Source organism: Corylus avellana, chromosome 4, assembly GCF_965113065.1.
Source record: "Corylus avellana chromosome 4, dhCorAvel1.hap1.2, whole genome shotgun sequence".
NCBI lineage: Eukaryota > Viridiplantae > Streptophyta > Magnoliopsida > Fagales > Betulaceae > Corylus > Corylus avellana.
Window position 1 is genome coordinate 14,432,481 of NC_142493.1, and position 20,186 is coordinate 14,452,666.

At 39.7% G+C, this 20,186-nt stretch overlaps 1 protein-coding gene across 1 annotated transcript; it reads left to right on the forward strand.

The window, feature by feature from the left end:
- The first annotated feature begins 12,084 nt into the window (after positions 1-12,084).
- On the forward strand, positions 12,085-18,652 carry LOC132179548 (diphthamide synthesis DPH2 family protein). Its single transcript, XM_059592287.2, has 2 exons — positions 12,085-13,479; positions 18,205-18,652. Exon 1 carries the CDS (start codon positions 12,365-12,367, stop codon positions 13,451-13,453), a length of 1,089 nt encoding a protein of 362 aa, XP_059448270.2. The 5' UTR covers positions 12,085-12,364; the 3' UTR covers positions 13,454-13,479; positions 18,205-18,652.
- The last annotated feature ends 1,534 nt before the right edge of the window (positions 18,653-20,186 follow it).

A 20,186-nucleotide genomic window follows, 5' to 3' on the forward strand; every position in this document is an offset into this window, starting at 1 on the left:
AGCCCAGTTGTCAAACCAACCACAATTCACATTGTGCTCTCCGTAGCTTACTCTGCAGGCTGGCCATTGAAACAAATAGACATCCGAAATGCCTTTCGACATGGGTTTCTTTTTGAAGATGTCTACATGAGCCAACCACTTGGAGTTATCCATCCCTCACTACCTCATCATCTGTGCAAGCTAAACAAAGCTCTATATGGATTGAAGCAAGCCCCACGTGCCTGGTTTGCGAATCTCAATGGCACATTACATTCTCTCGACTTTGTTGCTTTAAGGGCAGATTCATCACTCTTTACTTATAAATTTGCTAATATCACTATTTACATTCTAATCTAAGTTGATGACATCATAATTACAGCTTCGGATCAATCAGCCATAGATGAATTACTGGAGCATCTTCGTGTGGACTATGCTGTTAAGGACCTCGTCTAGCTTAACTTCTTCCTTGGGGTGGAAGTTCTGCATCTCAAGTATGGACTACTACTTTTTCAACACGGGTACATTATGGAACTATTGAAATGCACGAACATGATTGAGGCCAAACCAATATCCTCTCCCATGTCCTCGTCGAGCTCTCTGTATGCTTTCTTCCGGTGACCCAATGGAGGATCCTTCTCTTTACTGCAACACAGTTGGTTCCCTCCAATATCTTTCCCTTACTCATTTAGACCTGGCGTTTGCTATCAATAGAGTTTGTCAATTCATGCATCGCCCTACCAAGGTGCACTGGCAAGCTGTTAAACGGATACTCCGGTATCTTAAACACATGGTAAATCATGGGTTATTGCTGCAACGTACCACCACTTCCCAGCTTGAGGCCTTCTCTGATGTAGATTGGACTGGCTGCCCCAATGACCGCAAATCTACTAGAGCATATTGTGTTTTCTTGGGGTCTAATCTCATTTCATGGAGCTCCATGAAACAACCAACTATCTCGCGATCAAGTACCGAGGTTGAATACAAAGTCGTGGCAAACACTGTTGCAGAAATTCTTTGGATTCAAGCCTTGCTCCGGGATCTTAGTCTCTCACTCACTTCCACACCGAAATTATGGTGTGATAATATTGGAGCAACCTATCTTTCTGTCAACCCTATGTTCCATGCGATAACCAAACATGTGGAAATTGATTTCCACTTCGTACGTGATTGATGTGCAACGAATGTTGCACATTTAAGCCCCTTAACTCGCATATGTTAATTCCTTAGCATTGTTATTTGTTTGACTTTGTGTTGTTTTTGTATTTTCAGGTGTTTAATAAAGATACAAGAAATACCATTGAATTTGGGCTTAAAACGCATTTTGAGAAGCTACTAACAGCACTGGGATTGAGCCCACTCAGCCCTAAGCTCGAGCGCATCTGCGCTCAAGCGAGCAAGTCATTAGGCTCGAGCGCATTCGCACCTAAGCTTGAGTGCACATGCGCTCGAGTGCACTCGGCTTTCCAGAACGCGATAGAACTTAAATTACACCTGGGAAAGGGTTTTTAGTCTCCTAGTCCAACTAGGAGACTATCTACAATTTTTCTAGGGATTCCTAGGGTTATTCTACTCCTATAAGTAGGCCCCTAAGCCTTGAAGAGAGGTATGCTTAGTTTTAGATAGAAATTATCTTCTTGAAGGCTTGGAGAGTTGAAGAGAAAAGAAATATGGCAGAAGGCCATCCCAGCACCAGGAATGGGCAACTAATTCGTAATAGGGCGTTAATGTAGCCCTTTCCAAGTAACAATGGTTTAATTGTATTTTAATTTGGGTTTTTCTATATGCATAATGGTTATATAACTATGAGAATTGATCTTAATGTTTATATTCAATCATTATGAAATCTTTCTCTTGTCTTAGAAAGTCTTTTCTATTGATTGAACTTAATCTTTCATATTTTCTGTGATTATATGAATGACTGTTATACAACAGTTTTAACTGACACATAATCAATAGGATTTGATAGGCCATGCCTAGGGAAGACTGATTGTACTACACCCTAGTTTAATGTAATTTAAGTAGACAGTTCATACCAACCGAAGATGGGTTATGCTTATTCATTGATTGTGTGTAACCTATTAAGGAATTAGATAATCCATACTTAGGGAAGACAGATTGTACCGCATCTTAGTGATTAGGTGGACGGTCCGTGCCAACCAAAGATAGATTATACTTATTTCTTAATGATGGTAATTTCTTGACTATTCGAGTAAGACAAGCCCTATATCATGCATAATATGAATTTTCTTTATTAATTTATAATTGACTATTGTTATGCAGTTAGTAATGAAATCAACCCTCTATTCTATCTCGCATACTATTCATCTTTACTTTTACTTTTATGCATTTAGTTTAAAAACAAAACAAATCAATCATCTTTTAAATTGAGTTATATTTAATCTTGAAAAGCTTGATAACACTTCCTATGCAGTCATTGAGGTTCGACACCCTTAATATAGCCCTATCCTACAGGGATTTGTTATATTGCGAAGTGGTTATTTTTATTATTGATTTTTTTGCACACAAAAAAACCACATCAATGATTGTGTAACTTGTAAATCTCTCCAAATCATGTTCATTCCAAGCAAAGACCATATTGCTGATGTACTCACTAAACCAATTGTTTCAACTCGGTTTCAAAATTTCTATACCAAGCTCAACATTCGATCAACTCTATTGACCTTGCAAGGGGATATTGAAGCATGTGATAAATCAACTCCAAATTCAAACATTCAAACATCTGAAGGATAATTGTGATCCTAATGATAAGCCAGTTATTCAAAGTGTAGATAAAGGATAAGTTCCAACATAGTGTTTTGGTTGTATCCCTTTATCATTCTGTAATAATCTTATCATCTATCTATTTTGCATTGTGTAGTTATCTTAGGTCCAGTCGTGTATTACAACTTTATCTGTAAACATTATAAATCTCAATACAAGCCATATGAAATGGCAACCATGAATACACAATTTTACTCAGAAATACAGTATCTTTATACGCTTAGAGACTTGTTGGGGTTCCTAACGAGGGTTGTCTTTAATGCTTAAGTGAGTAAGATTTTTTTGAAAAAGAAATCAAGAACATTAGACATTAGAGCATCTACAGTGTGTACCTAAATTGGTTGCATCTTCTTCATGTCAGGCATCATTTCGACCTTTCATTATGGCATGGTGTCCATCCCTGGCTAGGCATGTTTTAGTTGTGCATGATGCTCAAATTGCATCATGTCATATAGTAAGGTCCCACGCATCATGTCATCCAATAGTTGGATATGGTCTAAGGGAATAGCCGAACCGCATCCGATCTCCACACTATTCTCACCTGCATTGTTTTTGTAGTGGGCCATATCCTCACTTTTCATTTAAGGCCAAGTCGGGTGGATATTTGGCATATTTTAGGGTGTGTTTGTTAAAAGTTTTTGGCTGATATTGTAGCTTGATGTGAAAAAAAGTAAGAATGTTTTTTTTTTTAGAAAAGTGAAAAAGTAAGAATATATGTTATAGAAAAGTGAAAAAATTTTATTTTGTAGTGATTTTTTTATTTTAATAATAATAAAAAATAATTGATATGATGTAAAAAGTAAGAATGTTGGGAAAAAAAAAAATTGATAAATAGTTTGGGGCCCCAAAGGCCTTTGCCAAACACACCCTTAATCACAATTTGGCGACTAATTGCTGATGCAAGATCTTAGTCTAATCATAGATCTTGATGTCCAATTTGTAATTTCAATGACAAAATGGACATCTAAGAGAAAGATGCATCAGAAGTAGCTAGGTTTTCAAATGAATTTGAGCCTAATGTACATCCAAAGTGCACACATAATAACCAAAACTAAGAAATAAAGTCCACCAAAAAAAAGCCTTTATGTAGTGCCCCGGATTTTAATCCCTCGTTTATGAGATGTTAATTTGATAAAAAGATTATAGTAATATTCATAATGGGCATGATATTAATTATTAAGAAATTTATGAGGGTATATAAATATTTAAAGGAATAAATATTGGTTAGAAGTTATTAGGCTCCGTTTACTTCGACGTAAAATGATTTCCGTTAGAAAATATTTTTAGGGAAGGTAAAGAGTCCCAGCTGGGTAGGTAAGGGCAAGTCCCAGTCAAGTCCCGGCGGGGTTCTGGGTTGGTCCCGATCAAGTCCCGGGCAGGTCCCGTCGGGTCTCAGTGAGGTCCCGGCAAGGTCCCTATCAAGTCCCAGGCGAGTCCGGGTCAAGTCTCGAGAGGGTCCCGGTCAAGTCCCGGGTAGATCCGGTCCATTCCATGTCAGGTCCCGGCAGGGTCCCGAGCAAGTCCCAAGCAAGTCCCAAGCAAGTCCCGGTCAGGTCCCAATCAAGTCCCGATCAAGTCTCAAGCCGGCCCCGAGCAGGTCCCGGGCATGTCCTAGGCAAGTCCCGGTCGAGTCTCGGGTGGGTCCCGGGCAAGTCCCGGGCGAGTCTCGTTCAAGTTTGGTCGAGTCTCGGGCAAGTCCTGGTAGGGTCCCAAGCAAGTCCCAGGCGAGTCCCGAGTGAGTCCCAAGCAAGTCCCGGCGAGGTCTTAGGTGGGTCTTGGCAGTATCCGTCGATTTGAGAATGAAATGGACAAAGTTGGAAAATGGTTTACGATTTTCAAAACTGTAAACCATTTTCCGAAAATTAAAAAAGAATTTTCATTCAAAAGGAAAATATTTTCCATTGACCACTATTTTATATTGCAGTAGATATTGTAAAATGTGGAAATCATTTTCTGAAAACTATTTTACGTCAAAGTAAACGGAGTTATAAGCTCTGCTTTTATGAGAGATTATTATTATTATTATTTTGAGTTATAATTCATGATCACTTGTGTTAATCAATCAAAAAGATAGAGCAGATTGCTCTACCAAAATAATCTCCGTCATACAATAAGGGATGACTCCCATCCAAGACCTACCCTGCCCCTGTTTAGCAGCCACCTGGGATAGGCCATTCGCCCTCACGATGGGCCTCCTGACAGAAGCGCGCAACTTGGACCCCTGCCACTGCCTCAGCAGCAGAAGGGTTGAGGTGGCCCGAATTGCTAGGCATCGTGCTGCAATCAACTTTCCTTGTAGCGTCACGTATAGCTGCACCTTTCCCATCATCCCATGCCTTTTGGTGTCCGCCTACGCTTGATGTCGTTAGTCTCTGTCACTGCATCTTGATCTTCCAAGGAGTTATATTTTAATGATATTATTGGGTCATTTAAGTGATAAAATAGTTTAATTTGACAGATTAAATATTCAAGGAGTTAATCTAAATTAAAAAAAAAAAAAAGATTAAATTATAATATTATTAGTATTAATTGTTTAAGTAAGAGGTTTGATGTAATAAATTAAGTGAAGTTGGATAGAAGTTGGTAAATAAGAATAGAAGTAGTAATATATGTGTATAGATACATAAAAAAATAGAAGTCTATATATAAAACCGACGATTAGCTTATTCTAATTGGTTTTTAAGATTATTAGTAACAAACGCTCTATAACTCATTCACTTCCTTATATATAAGAAAAATTTTAAAGAAACACAAAGTTACTTGCAGCAACTTTCCTAAATATTGAAAATGTTATAGTGTTATTGGTATAAACACCTTTCATCTTTTTGCCTTTTATTGGAGGAATGTGTTGGAATTTTGTAAAAAAATGAATGGTAGGTATGGAACTTATATTTTGTAAAGAAATAATATTTTAGTGATATAAAAAAATGTAAGAAAAATTATGAAGTGAATTTGAATATAGAAGCAAAAAATAATTTTATTTTTTAAAATTTAAAGAAAATCAAAGAAAAATCGTTGCTAGTGCCCTAAGCCAAAGTCACCATTTTATGTATGAGAAGCAGCTGATCTCAAGTTTTGCCACCTGGGCAAATGATATTTATGTTAGAAACTAAGATAGTAATAAGATAAGTTTGAAAGAAAAATATCTCCTAAACATCCTGAATATCGCCTATAAATGGGCCGAAAAAAAAGAAAAAGAAAAAAAGAATATGCCTATAAATAAACCACCATCTCCTTCTTTCATCAAACACTTCTCTTCCCCTGCTTCTTTGACGTAGCAAAAGAAATTAATCAAAATGCGTTAAGAAAAAAACACAAACTTCATCGATTTTTTAGAAAAATTATTTGATTTTATAATGATTTAATTAAGTGAGTTTTACATTATAAGCTAGTTTATTTATATAAAATAAATCTTTTATAAAGAATGTAAACATAATCTTAGTAGCAATAGTAACCTAATCCTAATAAAGAAAAAAATAATAATTAAAGCTAAACCTTTTTTTTTTTTTTGAACATATTTTTTGAAAAGTAATAACTACTGACCTATACACAGGGAGAATACAAAAAGATCATCTAACTAGAAAAAGAAAAGCGAGTAAGGAAATTGTTTGAACAGTTTTCAACACGGTGGATGCGCTTTCTTCGAGGTCTTCAATACGTCGTCGTGCACTCCAAATCACTACAAAAAAGGCAATATTGTCAAGGGGGTCCCCGGGGAACCGGGGACACTCCGATGCCAAAGTCAGAAAATTCTTAAGAGAAATATGGTGCTTCGGCGCACAATAATTAAATACGCTCAATCATATGTGTGATTATATTTCAGGATTCAAGATCTCCCTTTCCTCAGTACCTTATGTAGGGGCCTATTTATAGGCTCGGGCTTTTGAAGTAGACTTGGACTGGACCTTCTCATTTGAATTGGTTTGAGAGTCCAGAGTTGAGATAAAACTCAACAGCTATCATGTAGAGAAAAACCTTCAACAGATATCATGTAGAGATAATATTGAGTAGTCATCTTGTAGAGATAAGTATGACGTCTTTATTCCAATATTATCCTAATTGGAATATAAGACTATCAATTAATTAAATAGTCCTTGCTATTTAATTAATATCTTCATGGGCCTATCCTTGGCCATTGGGCCCAGAATTTGGTGGGCTTGTAGTGTGAATTTATTCCCAACAGTTACCCCCCAATTCCCTTAGCCAAGGTACTTGGGTAATGGGAATTTAGTCAAAGCCTTCTGGTGGCTTGTTGTTTAACCTTGTCCGAGACTCGTGTCTCCCTAGTGAGTGTACTTTGAGCTCGTTAGTTGGAGCTCTTCAGCTCTATTTTTGGCACCGCCTGAGTTCCCGGGAGCACCCCCCAGCTCTATCTTTTGCCCGGGGTTAAACCCATCCTAGTTCCGAGATACCTTTGTTCCCCGTTCGCCTTGGGGTGATTTCTTGTTTTTGTCCAAGGTTTTCTCCTTGTTGCCACGAGTACCCCCCAACTCTTTCCTTTGCCCGGGGGTTAAGCCTATTATATCCTTGAGACACCCGAGGATCATGCCCGATTCTCTTACAAATGCCTTTATTCCTTGTTCGCCTTGGCGTAGCTCCTTGTTTTTTACCGGGTTGTCTCCCGTTAATTGTTTTTACCCAAGGTCGTCTCCTTGTCCTTGTTTTAGAGGCTTGTCTCCCTATTCTTGTTTCTGCCCAAGCTTTTCTCCTTGTCCTCGTTTTTGCCCAAGGTTTTCTCCTTGTCCTTGTTTTAGAGGGTTGTCTCCCTATTCTTGTTTTTGCCCAAGCTTTTCTCCTTGTCCTCGTTTTTGCCCAAGGTTTTCTCCTTGTCCTTGTTTTAGAGGGTTGTCTCCCTATTCTTGTTTTTGTCCAAGGTTTTGTCCTTGTCCTCGTTTTTGCCCAAGGTTTTCTCCTTGTCCTTGTTTTAGAGGGTTGTCTCCCTATTCTTGTTTTTGCCCAAGCTTTTCTCCTTGTCCTCGTTTTTGCCCAAGGTTTTCTCCTTATCCTTGTTTTAGAGGGTTGTCTCCCTATTCTTGTTTTTGTCCAAGGTTTTCTCCTTGTCTTTGGTGGTGACATATCCAGTTCTTCTTTGAAATATATGGGGGTGATATACCCATTTCTTCTTTCAAATATCCGGGGGTGATATACCCGGTTCTTCATTGAATCCCGCTTGACAAACTAAGCTTTAACCTGCAGAATAATTTACAACCATGATATATGAATCTTTCAATAGATTAGCCTTTGCTCACCTTTCACCTCGAAGTAGCTTATTGTTTTTGTCCAAGGTTTTCTCCTTGTCCTGTCTACCAAAGAGTAATTGTCAAAGGGGGTCCTCGGAGGACCGAGGACACTCCGATGCTTAAATTAGCATTACTCTTTATTCAAATCAAATTTATTATTGAAAGACAATCAAATAATAAAAGCATAAAAGCATAAATAAACCAAACTTTGGGCGTACTACTGATAGTACTTCTTCAGATGCTCCGCGTTCCTTGCTATTTCCTGTCACTGCTACACCCAATCCTGGAAGTAGTCTTCCTTGTTTTTATCTTCTTTTTGCCCCGGATGTCTCGTGCTATCTATTGCTTCTAGAACATCAGCCTCATTGATGAACTCTTGTACCTTGCTCATCAATTCTTGTAGATTGCTCGGTGGTTTTCGTGCCATTTTCCTCATCACCGGTTCTTTGGTCAATAGCCCATGATAAATTGCCGAGTATATCAGGTCATCTGAGGGTTCTTCAATTTCTGTCTTCTCTAGGTTGAATCGAGTTATGAATTGCTTCAAGGTTTCATCATTGCGCTGCTTCAGAGTCAGCAAATAGGATGGTGGTTTCTTCCAGATCCGTGAAGTCATAAACTGAGTTAAGAATACCCGACCTAGATCTTCAAATTTGTCGACTGAGCCCGGGGGCAGCTTCCTGAACCAGTTCCGGGCACTTCCTGATAAAGTGAGAGGGAAGGCCCTGCAAGCCACCTCGTCTGGGATGCCAAGGAGGCACACATGTGACCGAAAATCTTCCAAGTGTTCAACTGGATCTCCGACCCCATTGTAACTCCTCATAGGAGGAGCCTTGAATTTTTCAGGCAACCTATATTCCTCCACACGTGGGGAAAAAGGTGAACTGGTTCCCTGCAACACCTTCTCCACGAAGGTGTCCTTCCCTTTATTCTTTCGCTCCATCTCCAGGTTGGTGAACCTCTTGTCAAACTCTGCCATCCTCCTGTTGAGTTCGTCATGTCTATCTTGGGTACCACTGATTTTGCTATCATTCACCCGATTTTCCTCGTTTCGACTTGCATGCTGCTTGAAGTTCTCTTCGTGGTGTCCTCTTCTTGGTTGATTATGAGTGCCAACACGGCTGTTGTGCTCTTCTTCGTCCCGCCTACCACGGGTTTCCTTGCGATGAGACTGCTCTGATACTCGTAGACGGAGTTCTGCGTTTTGCCGTGTCAGGGCTTCGATTTGCGCTGCCATTGCCGCAAAGCGTTCAGGATCTCCCATTTCCGATCGACGGGGAGGTATGTTGTGTTGAACCGGTCCCTGCTGAACTATGGGATCAACAGGGTTGATGCTGATAAATGGATCTATTGGGTCAACCTGGCCGGCGTGGTTGACCGGTTTCGAATTAGGCTGGACCAATGGGCCAACATGGTTGGCCATTTCCGTTCGCGTAGCCACCATGGCAGAATTTTTTTTTCTTTTTGCTTTGTCCTTTTCTTCTTACCCGTGATAGAGTATCCCCAAAATGTAATAATTTGGAATAAGAATTACCTTATTCTCACAACCAATCAAAACCAAATTTGGAATTTAAACTAGAATAGCCTATTCTTAAACTAGAATAAGAATATAAGCTTAAACTAGGATAACCTATTCCTAAACCAGAATAAGAATATAAACTTAAATCAGGATAAGCTATTCTTAAACCAGAATAGGAATATAAACTTAAATCAGGATAAGCTATTCCAAAACCAAAACAGGAATATAGATGAATAAGAAAAACCTGTTGCCAAACACCAATTTTCTTCTCCAAATCCTCCAACGTACGGCCTGGCCTTCACGTGCAATTATATATATATATATATTTTTTTTTCTTCTCTTTTCTCTTTTCTTTTTTCTTTTTTCTTTCTTTTCTTCTTCTCTCTCCTGCGCAGCACACTTTTTTTTTTTTTCTTTCTTTCTTTTCTTCTTTTCTCTTTTTTCTTTTTTCTTTCTTCTCTCTCCTGCGCAGCACCCTTTTTCTTTTTTCTCTTTTTTCTTCTGACTTCCTGCACAGTACTTCTTCTTTTTTTTTTTCTTTCTTTTTTCTTTTGACTTCTTCACAGACCCTTCTACGCACAGCAGTGGCGTGAATCTGCAACGAACCGCAGTGGGGTATGACCGGCGAACGGCAGTGGTGCGGGTTTCCGGCAGTGGAGGGTCGGTAGTCCCTGGAGCGAGAATCGGTCGTGTGTTGGATCCACGGTAGTTGGTCGGTTCTCCGGCAAGAGGTCGGATCTGCGATGAACAGTGGTGTCGCGGGTCTGCAGCAGTGGTTCGGCGAAGCTGTGGGCTGGAGGCTGGCGGTGCTCCGGCAGTCCGGTTTGGAGGTACTTCGGCAGTGGAGGGTCGGTAGTGGCGGTTCTTTTCTCAGAACCGGTTTACTCCGGCCGTCTGATCTGCGTACTTGGCTTGCAGATCTGTTGGTCGGCGATTTGCGGGTACGGAGATCGATGACGCTGCAGCCCGGAGAATCGGGGTCTGGAGGTCCGGCGGTCTGCGTCAGAGCTGGAGGTCGCCGATCTAGTGATTGTTGGGCTGATCGTTTGGGCTTTAGTGAATATGGATTTGCAACGTAAGAGGCAGATCTGCTATGGGCAATGGACACCGTGATGAATAAAATTTTTTATGAGAAACGAACTAGTCGTTCCCACAGACGGCGCCAAACTGTTTGAACAGTTTTCAACACGGTGGATGCGCTTTCTTCGAGGTCTTCAATACGTCGTCGTGCACTCCAAATCACTACAAAAAAGGCAATATTGTCAAGGGGGTCCCCGGGGAACCGGGGACACTCCGATGCCAAAGTCAGAAAATTCTTAAGAGAAATATGGTGCTTCGGCGCACAATAATTAAATACGCTCAATCATATGTGTGATTATATTTCAGGATTCAAGATCTCCCTTTCCTCAGTACCTTATGTAGGGGCCTATTTATAGGCTCGGGCTTTTGAAGTAGACTTGGACTGGACCTTCTCATTTGAATTGGTTTGAGAGTCCAGAGTTGAGATAAAACTCAACAGCTATCATGTAGAGAAAAACCTTCAACAGATATCATGTAGAGATAATATTGAGTAGTCATCTTGTAGAGATAAGTATGACGTCTTTATTCCAATATTATCCTAATTGGAATATAAGACTATCAATTAATTAAATAGTCCTTGCTATTTAATTAATATCTTCATGGGCCTATCCTTGGCCATTGGGCCCAGAATTTGGTGGGCTTGTAGTGTGAATTTATTCCCAACAGAAATCATCATAAGTAATGGACAACAGAGACAGCTATGCCACAATTCAAAGATACAAAGTGTGAAAACAAGAGGATAAAATGTCCTACAAAGACCTTTCTAAGTCCTTAAAGCACCTATTGTTCATTTCCTCCCAAAGACCACCAACAGGCTAGTAAATCAAATACCAGTCTAGGCATCACCCAGGCCATCCCAAAGCGACTAAAGATGGCATACCACAGAGCAGATCAGCAGAAACAACCTCACAATGAAGAAGGAGATGATCCACCATCTCTTCACTCCTCTTGCACATGCAACACATGTTTGTCACATAAACAATGAAGTGATGCTTTCTGATATTATTCAAGGTCAAAATTTTACCTAGAACCGCTGACCAAACAAAAAAAGGCCGCTCTCAGAGGAGCGTGCGTCCACCACACACTCTTCCAAGGGACATATAAAGCAAAACTAATCCAAAATAAAATAAAGTCATAAAATTGACAATCGGCCGGTATCATGATAATCTTTTTTTTGTACTTTCATTATTTATGAACGAGTAAAATTTCGATCCAACCGCATTACTTCAATATTATTTTTTATATTTTTTATATTTTTATTTTTACCGAAAATGTGGATAAATGATGACCGAAAATGGACCATTATACGCTATTTAGCCTCCCTTTGGAAGGGACCCACGGTCCAAGTAAAAAACTGAATCATAATTAAAAATTAAAAATTAAAATTAAAAAAATTAAAAATTAAAAATTAAAATTTTTTTTTGAAAACAAGAGTATATTTACTCCTTCACAAGAATCAGAACCGAAGAAGTGAGTCATGGAGCTGCAGGAGCAGCGGCAGCGGCAGCGGCAGCAACAGCAACAGCAACAGGGCAAGGAAGACCAATCTACAGTCAGTGAGAAACCGATCTTGGGAAGGGCAAGAGGCACCCCAAAGCGCTTCGTGAAGAGCCAAATCCCCGATTCCATCCTCAACAACCCAGCCCTCAACGCCGCCATCGCCCTCCTCCCCTCCAACTACAACTTCGAGATCCACAAGTGCGTCTGGCGCGCGCTCTCCACCAACGCCAACCGCGTCGCCCTCCAGCTCCCGGAGGGCCTCCTCATGTACTCCCTCATCCTCTCCGACATCCTCACCTCCTTCGCCAAAGTCTCCCACTGCTTCATCCTCGGCGACGTCACCTACGGCGCCTGCTGCGTCGACGACCTCTCGGCCTCCGCCCTTGGCGCCGACCTCCTCATCCACTACGGCCACAGCTGTTTGGTTCCCATCGACTGCACCTCCATCCCTTGCCTATACGTATTCGTCGACATCCTAATCGACACCCACCGCCTCCTGCAAACCCTAACCCTCAATCTCCCCACCACCAAAACCCTCGTCCTCGCTGGCACCATCCAATTCGCTTCGGCCATCCGAGCCATCAAGCCCGAGCTGGAAAACCACGGTTTCCGGGTCTCGATCCCGCAATCGAAGCCGTTATCGGCCGGCGAGGTCCTCGGTTGCACCGCCCCGAGGATTCGCACGGATGGTGAGGAGGAGAGCGTGATAGTGTTCGTGGCGGACGGGAGGTTCCATCTGGAAGCGATGATGATAGCGAACCCGTGCATTAGGGCGTTTCGCTACGACCCCTACATCGGAAAGTTATTCTCAGAGGAGTATGATCATAAGGGCATGAAGGAGGCGAGGAAGAGTGCCGTTTTGAGGGCCAGGAGGGAGGCCAAGAGTTGGGGCATTGTGTTGGGGACGTTGGGGAGGCAAGGGAATCCTCGGATTCTAGAGAGGTTGGAGCGGAGAATGGAAGAGAATGGCTTCGATTACACGGTTGTTCTGATGTCGGAAATTAGTCCCCAGCGGATGGCATTGTTCGGGGACTCCGTGGATGCTTGGATTCAGATAGCGTGTCCTAGGTTGTCCATTGATTGGGGTGAGGCTTTTCAGAAGCCGCTCTTGACTCCGTTCGAGGCCGAGATTGCGCTCGGCTTTGTACCCGGTTGGTGGGAGAAGAGTGTGGGGGTGACTTCGGGCACGGGGTGCTGTGGCAAGAGCGAGTCGTGCTGTGGGTGTGGAAATGGGGATTATCCCATGGATTATTATGCTCAGGATGGTGGGGACTGGAATTCCTCTTATGTGAAGAAGAACAAGTCGTCCCGCCTTGTGCGGAGAAATTCGGTGTCTCATGTTGCTGTTTCCTAACACTGGCGTATTATATACCAAGCGAGGTTTTTTTTTTGACTACGTAGTTTTGATCTTATATTGTTCATGGATTTGATTATAAATTCTGTTGAGATCCCCATGTTGTCACAATATGTGTAAAATGGTTTTCATCTTATATTGTCAATGACAAAAGAACCATGCTTAAAACTGTGCTTATATAATAAAAGCCAAATGGTGAATATTTTCATGTTCCTCATACTAGTTTTGCCTCTGAAATTGATGGTCGGATATGAACTTATAGCTGATGGTAGTAGATTTTAATCGCATACATAAGCTGATAAGTATACATGTGGTAAAGACATCTTTAATCTTCAATTGCATTAGTTTGGTTCTGCATTTTATTTCTATGTTGTGGCAGCTTCCTTAAGAACTTTATGGAATAGATGAATATTTAATGTGTACACCTAAATAGGTACTAAAAGCTATAGAAACAGAAAAAGAACGGGCACAGCAATTTCATTTGAAATTGCTACCCTACCATCAAAGAAAAAAGAAAAAAAAAATTGATCTTGTTAAATTTCATTAGTGAATAGTTGGTAAATTTGTCGGCTGCAACGCATTATAGGGGAACAAACTCCCCTATCAAATTAAGCCCTACATGTGGTCATTTATGCTACAAAGGAACTGTAGATGTTTGGAAGAATTAGAATTTCTGTGAAATAATTGTCACATCATGTATGTGATCTCAGTTCTCACTGCCTCTTGTTGGGACTTCTATTCTTTAACTTCAGTTGACCCTTGCTACTACTTTCCACCTATCCGGACTTGAATTTCAAACATTAGTTGTTATTCAAGTTCCTTTACTGGTCCTTTATTCACAGGTCTCAGACTTAAATTTGAATTTTGTGAGAGATTCATAGGAAGATATTGCTCACTTTAAACGTGGATGAAAGAAAACATATAATATTAATGAGTCCAAGTTTTCCTCAATTTGTAAGATTCCTATTTTATTTTCTTTAGCATTCTGGTCTTCTTAACAGCCAATTCAAACATGAAGAAGGCTTCTGCAGCCAAATTTTATCATAATCTGCAACCTCTTGGCTCCAATGATATTTATTTTTCTAATATTTGGTTTTCTAACTTTTGTTTTTTAAATTGTAGTAGCCTTTAGTTTGGCTCTCTTGTATACTTTTTGTGTATGGGGCATTTGCCCTTTTCTTTCAATAAAATTGATATTATTCATCAAAAAATAAAAAAATAGTGTTCTAAGGAGGTAGCAGGCGCTCTTCGGAGTGGGAGTGTGGAAATATATAAGGAGGGGGTGAGAAGTTTATTTCAAGATTTGTTAGATATGAGGTGGGAGATGGGTCAAAGGTCAGGTTTTGTCGTGATTTTGTAGTGTGGGAAATGGTCCTTGAAGATATTTTATCGGTAATTGTTTAGTATTTCGCGCCCAAAATGGAAATCTTAATGGAATATATTTTTTTAGTAGACCTGTACATGGTTGGGAGGTGGATTTGGTCTCTTCTTTCTTTGAGTTTGTTGCATTCTCTGATATTAAGACAAGGAGATGAAGATAGAATATGTTGGATTCCTTCCAAAAGGAGAAAGTTTGAAGTGAGGTTATATTATCATGAGTTATCCATTCTTCGATCCAGGAGATGGGTCTACAATCAGATTTTGGGATGATGTTTGGTGCGGAAAAATGATTCTTAAGGAAGCTTTCCCAGGCCTATACAACATAGCCAATGCAAAAGAAGCATCCATTGCTGACAACTTGGAGCTTATGGGTGGAACTCTTCAATGGAATGTTAGTTTCTTTCGGTCGGTCCACGATTGGGAATTGGAAGTGCTAGCCTCGTTCTATACTCTGTTATATTCTCACAAAATGAGTAGGGGAGGGGAGGACAAAATTTGGTAGATTCCGTCTAGAAAAGGGAAATTTGATGTTAGATCCTTCTACAATACCCTGGTATGCAAAGAGGAGAGTCATTTTCTTTGGAAGAGTATTTGGCGCACCAAGGCACCTTTGAGAGTGGCTTTCTTCACTTGGACGGCGGTGTTAGGGAAAATCCTTACTATTGATAATCTTAGGAAAATGAATCTTATCGTGATCAATAGATGTTTCTTGTGCAAAATTGATGAGGAGACTATTGATCATCTTTTCCTTCATTGTGAGATTGCTCGTTCCTTATGGCATGCCATCTTCAGTAGATTTGGTTTGTCTTGGGTTATGCCTAGCAAGGTGGAGGGTTTGTTTACTTGTTGGTGGTTGGGAGGTCGCTCTAGGAGTGCCGTTGTTTGGAAAATGGTTCCTTTATGCATTGTATGGTGTTTATGGTTAGAAAGGAACGAGAGATGCTTTGAGGATTCTGAAAGATCTTTGGAGGAACTCATGACCTTCTTCTTCTATATGCTTTACACTTGGACAGCTGCTTGGCTCGCTCCCGTAGTGATTAGCTATCTTGATTTACTTGTTATTTTCTCTTCTTCTAGTTAGACGTTTCCCTTGTATACTACCTGTGTGATAAGGTTGCGCCCCTCTGCGCTTTTGATATATAAACATTACTTATCAAAAAAAAAAAAGTTATCCATTCTTACTAGTTCTCCTTTTCCTTGGAAGAGTAGTTGGACAGTTGAGGCTCATTTGAGGGTGATGTTCTTTGTGTGGACGACGACATTAGGAAAAATTTCGACTTTAGATAGCGTGAAGAAGAGGAACATCATAGTGGTAGATTGTTGTTGTATATGTAAGAAAATTATGGAGTTTGCTTATCAATTTGGTTGGTGGCACTTGGGTTATGCTTAGAAGAGTGAGAGAGTTATTGGTGAGTTGGAAAGGTCAAGTAGGATGCCATAACATTTTGAAAGTTCGGAGGTTGGCTCATTTGTATTTAATGTGGTGTATTTGAAGAGAGTAAAATGCAATGAGCTTTGAAGATCTAGAAACTTCGATGGTAGAGCTGAAAAATATAATGTTCAAATACCTTTACACATGGATAGTAGAGAATAATAGTTCAACTTTTTCCCATCATTCAGCCATCTCACATTCCATGATAAGAGTTTAGGCTTCATAAAAAGCAGCAATGGGTAGAATCCTCGCAGCTCTCTCCCTCTCTCTCTCTCTCTCTCAACTTTTTCCCCTCATTTAGCCATCTAACATTCCATGATAAGAGTTTAGGCTTCATAAAAAGCAGCAATGGGTAGAATCCTCGCAGCTCTCTCTCTCTCTCAACTTTTTCCACTCATTTAGCCATCTCACATTCCATGAAAAGAGTTTAGGCTTCATAAAAAGCAGCAATGGGTAGAATCCTCGCAGCTCTCTCTCTCTCTCTCTCTCTCTCTGCAAAACCGAAAAGCCTACAAACCAAATCCTTCAAGGCTGCAACCAGGATCGTGGCAAATTAAGCCCCAAAACCGATTCCTAGAAGTTGTACAGCTTCTTGATGCAAGTGTTTTCAATGGTTTCTTCAAGTTTTGAGAGTTCCTTTTCAACAAATTTGAGAAAAAAAATCTCCTTTGTGTTTTTCTTAATCCCGCTATCTTAAATCTTGCAAAATTAGTGTAAGAGATTTCCTGCACAGAACAATGTTGCTGCCCAAAAGAACAGATTTTTGTCTTTTCGTTTTCTCCTATTTCACAGCCGGATTTTGCTTTGGTATGAGTTCTAATAAGCCTTATCATTGATGTATAGTTTTGTATTATAAGAATCATAACGAAAACCTATTAATACATTAATAACTGAATTAAAGTTAACCTTTGATCTTCTTATACATGCTGCCAGCACTAAAGGAAACATGTTGATTCTGACTTCACTTAATTGACATGAATATGGTTTGTACAACATGAGTGCATGATATCCTGTGTGTTTTACATTGGCATAACTTGTTGTATGAGTGATCGAGTGTGTTGCATTGCATTGTAGGAACCAAATTAAGATTTGGTTGCTGCAAATTCTGCAGTCACCGAGAAAGGTGGCTGTAGGGCCTTTTTCAGACAAGACTCAAGAGTATAAGAATAAGGAATCTGAAAAAGATCTTTACTCACAGTTTAGCTGATTTGAGGATTTACTTGACATTAGTTAGTTCTATACTGTGTTTCACCATTAGTATTTTTATTCCATGGAGCTGAGATTCAAAATACGGAGGTACCGCAACAGTCTGCATAAATGGGGAGCTGTTTCTGGGTTTTAAAGATGATTTTCCCAAAATGATCATGACCTTTCCACTTAATTCCTCCATGCCTTTGTAAATTAAATTCTAAATACTAATTTCTGCCAAAGGAGCCACAGCATAGCATAGTGTCACCATTCTCAGGCACTAATACAAGTTCTTTTGGGGACGTCGTCTGGGGTCTGACTGTGTGAGTGCCTCTAGAGGAAAAAATGGAAGGAAAAAATGGACTTTTGCCTTTTGATATATGAAATCTGAGCTACTTATCAAAAATCTATGAAATCTGAGCTATGAAATTTCTTTACTTTGTTGCATAAACTCTGGTAGGACCCCTTTTGATCTAGGTTTCTATTCTGATAGGATAATGTATTTGATCTTGAATACATCTTGTGATTTGACAAAAGGCATTTTACTATTCTGTTTCTCGTTTTGGCAGTTGTGACAGCTTCATATTTGCCAACTTTTTTGTTGGTTGCTATAATAAAAATTTATGAAGAGTTGCAATTCTTGTAGAACACCGCAAAATGTGTGTTAGATGCGATTCATATTTCCAATCATTTTTGTGCTATTACCATTTTCTCAAATCTAACATACCTTGCAATTGTTTGTGATTTGCAGTCTGGTTGCAACTTGGAAGCCATCTTGCATCTGGTGACTGTAATTTTAACTATATGAAACCAATTGAATGGAAGAAGACCGAAGGTGTGGTGGAAAGTTTTGCATGGGTCAATGCCCCCAAAACTTTTGTGTTTCAACTGTGAATCATGCAAGCTAGATTGCTTGACAACATTAAGGGTGACTGCAAGAAGATGGCAATTGTCAAACATGAAATTACTTGTCTCCTCATTGTTATGTGCCTGCATTGCAACCTGTGCTTTCGGGGACAATATTTAGGACAATGATCATTGGAACAGGCACCTGCAGGCTGGTTTATGCATAAGCGTGTAGCGTTTAGGTGACATCCTCTTATTTTCTGGAATATATCTTCTTTCTTTCTTTCTTTTAAAGTCTTACAACTAGAAAATGTTGGCTTTTGTTCAATTTTAATATTTTTCAAATTCCTTAATTTTTTTCCTCCATAATCTTTTACTACTTGGCACTATATTTTGTCTATTTAATTGATGGCGAAACTTCACTTTAAACCCTTCAACTACTGCGCATTTTGAGAAGACCTCCTAAAATTCAAAAACTCTTAATTTACACTCTTGAACTTTCAATTTCAATCAATTTAACCCCTTCGTTAGTTTTAGCCATTAACTTCTAATGAAAATATTTAAAAAGATTAAATTACCTTTCGATTTTCCTTTTTTTTTTTTTTTAAGAAATTAAGGGTAAATTTGAAATTTTATAAAAAAGTTACGGTATGAACATTATTTTATCACTTTTAACATTTAAAATCTGAAGAAGCGAGGTAAGTTGATTAAAATTGAAAGTTCAATGGTGCAAATTGAGAGTATTTTAATTTTGGGAGGTATTCTCAAAACACACGATAGTTCAGGAGTTTAAAGCGAAGTTTTTCCTAAATGATGAGTTGGTTAATTGATTGTCTCCTTCTCCTTGATAATCTTTTACTTCTTGGGACTATATTGTATCTAAAGAAATGTTATAATGCAATCAAAAACCACATTTTGCCCATCAAAACCTACGTGGCAATCATTTTAAAATGAAAAAAATACTCTCTTCTCTCTCCCCTGTCGGCATCATTTCTCTCCTACTAGTTGCAGTTAAACAAATTGCAGTTTAAGTATTTTTTTTTTTAAAATAAAAAGACCCATGTTATCCCTTCAAACCCAAATGAAAAAAAAAAAAAAAAAAAAAAATCACTCCCCGCCTCCCAACAGCTCTGCTCTCTCTCCCCCACCCTACTCCTTTGGCGGCGACGCCCACGCCCACCCACCACACCAGATCAGAGCCGCCGTCCACCATCAGGTACTTCTCTCCCCACGCTCCTCTCTTCTAATCTCTTATTTTTTGCCACTGGCAACGCCTACACCACGCTTTGTTTTGTTTGATTTCGAAAAATGGGTAAGAATTTTAGGGCTTTGAAGTTACGAGTTTGAAACGCAATTTATGGGTATGTGATAGATTACCGATTGTGGGTGTTGAGACAGTTGTCAACCCTGGTAGCAACTTGATTCAAAGCCTGCTAAGAACGAAAAAAGATCAACAGTGACAGACCGCAAGATGGGGGGTGTGACGGTCGTGCTACCTCTAATGCTTGAGTGAGAGTTTGATTATGACAAGAATAATAAAATATGGAAATAATGAGCAATAATAACTGAGAGTAATAAGAGTAAGAAAATGAGTACGTATCTATTTTATGGGATGATTCCTCCATTTATAGAGGTTGTAAGTAGGTGAACTCTAGTGGGTCTCTCACTTGACTCCCTTGATACGTGGGAGTGGTTGAAACCGATATTATCCTTTGAGATAATATGGGAAATTTAAGTAGATAGGATATTATGTATTTAGACTCATTTTGGGAGAGATTTAATTAGTTATCCTTGATTTAGGATGTAATTCCTTGATTGGGCTGTTTGGAGAGCGATCATGCTCCCTTGATTATGGGGGTATGTGATTCTGCATGCAACCATCTCGAT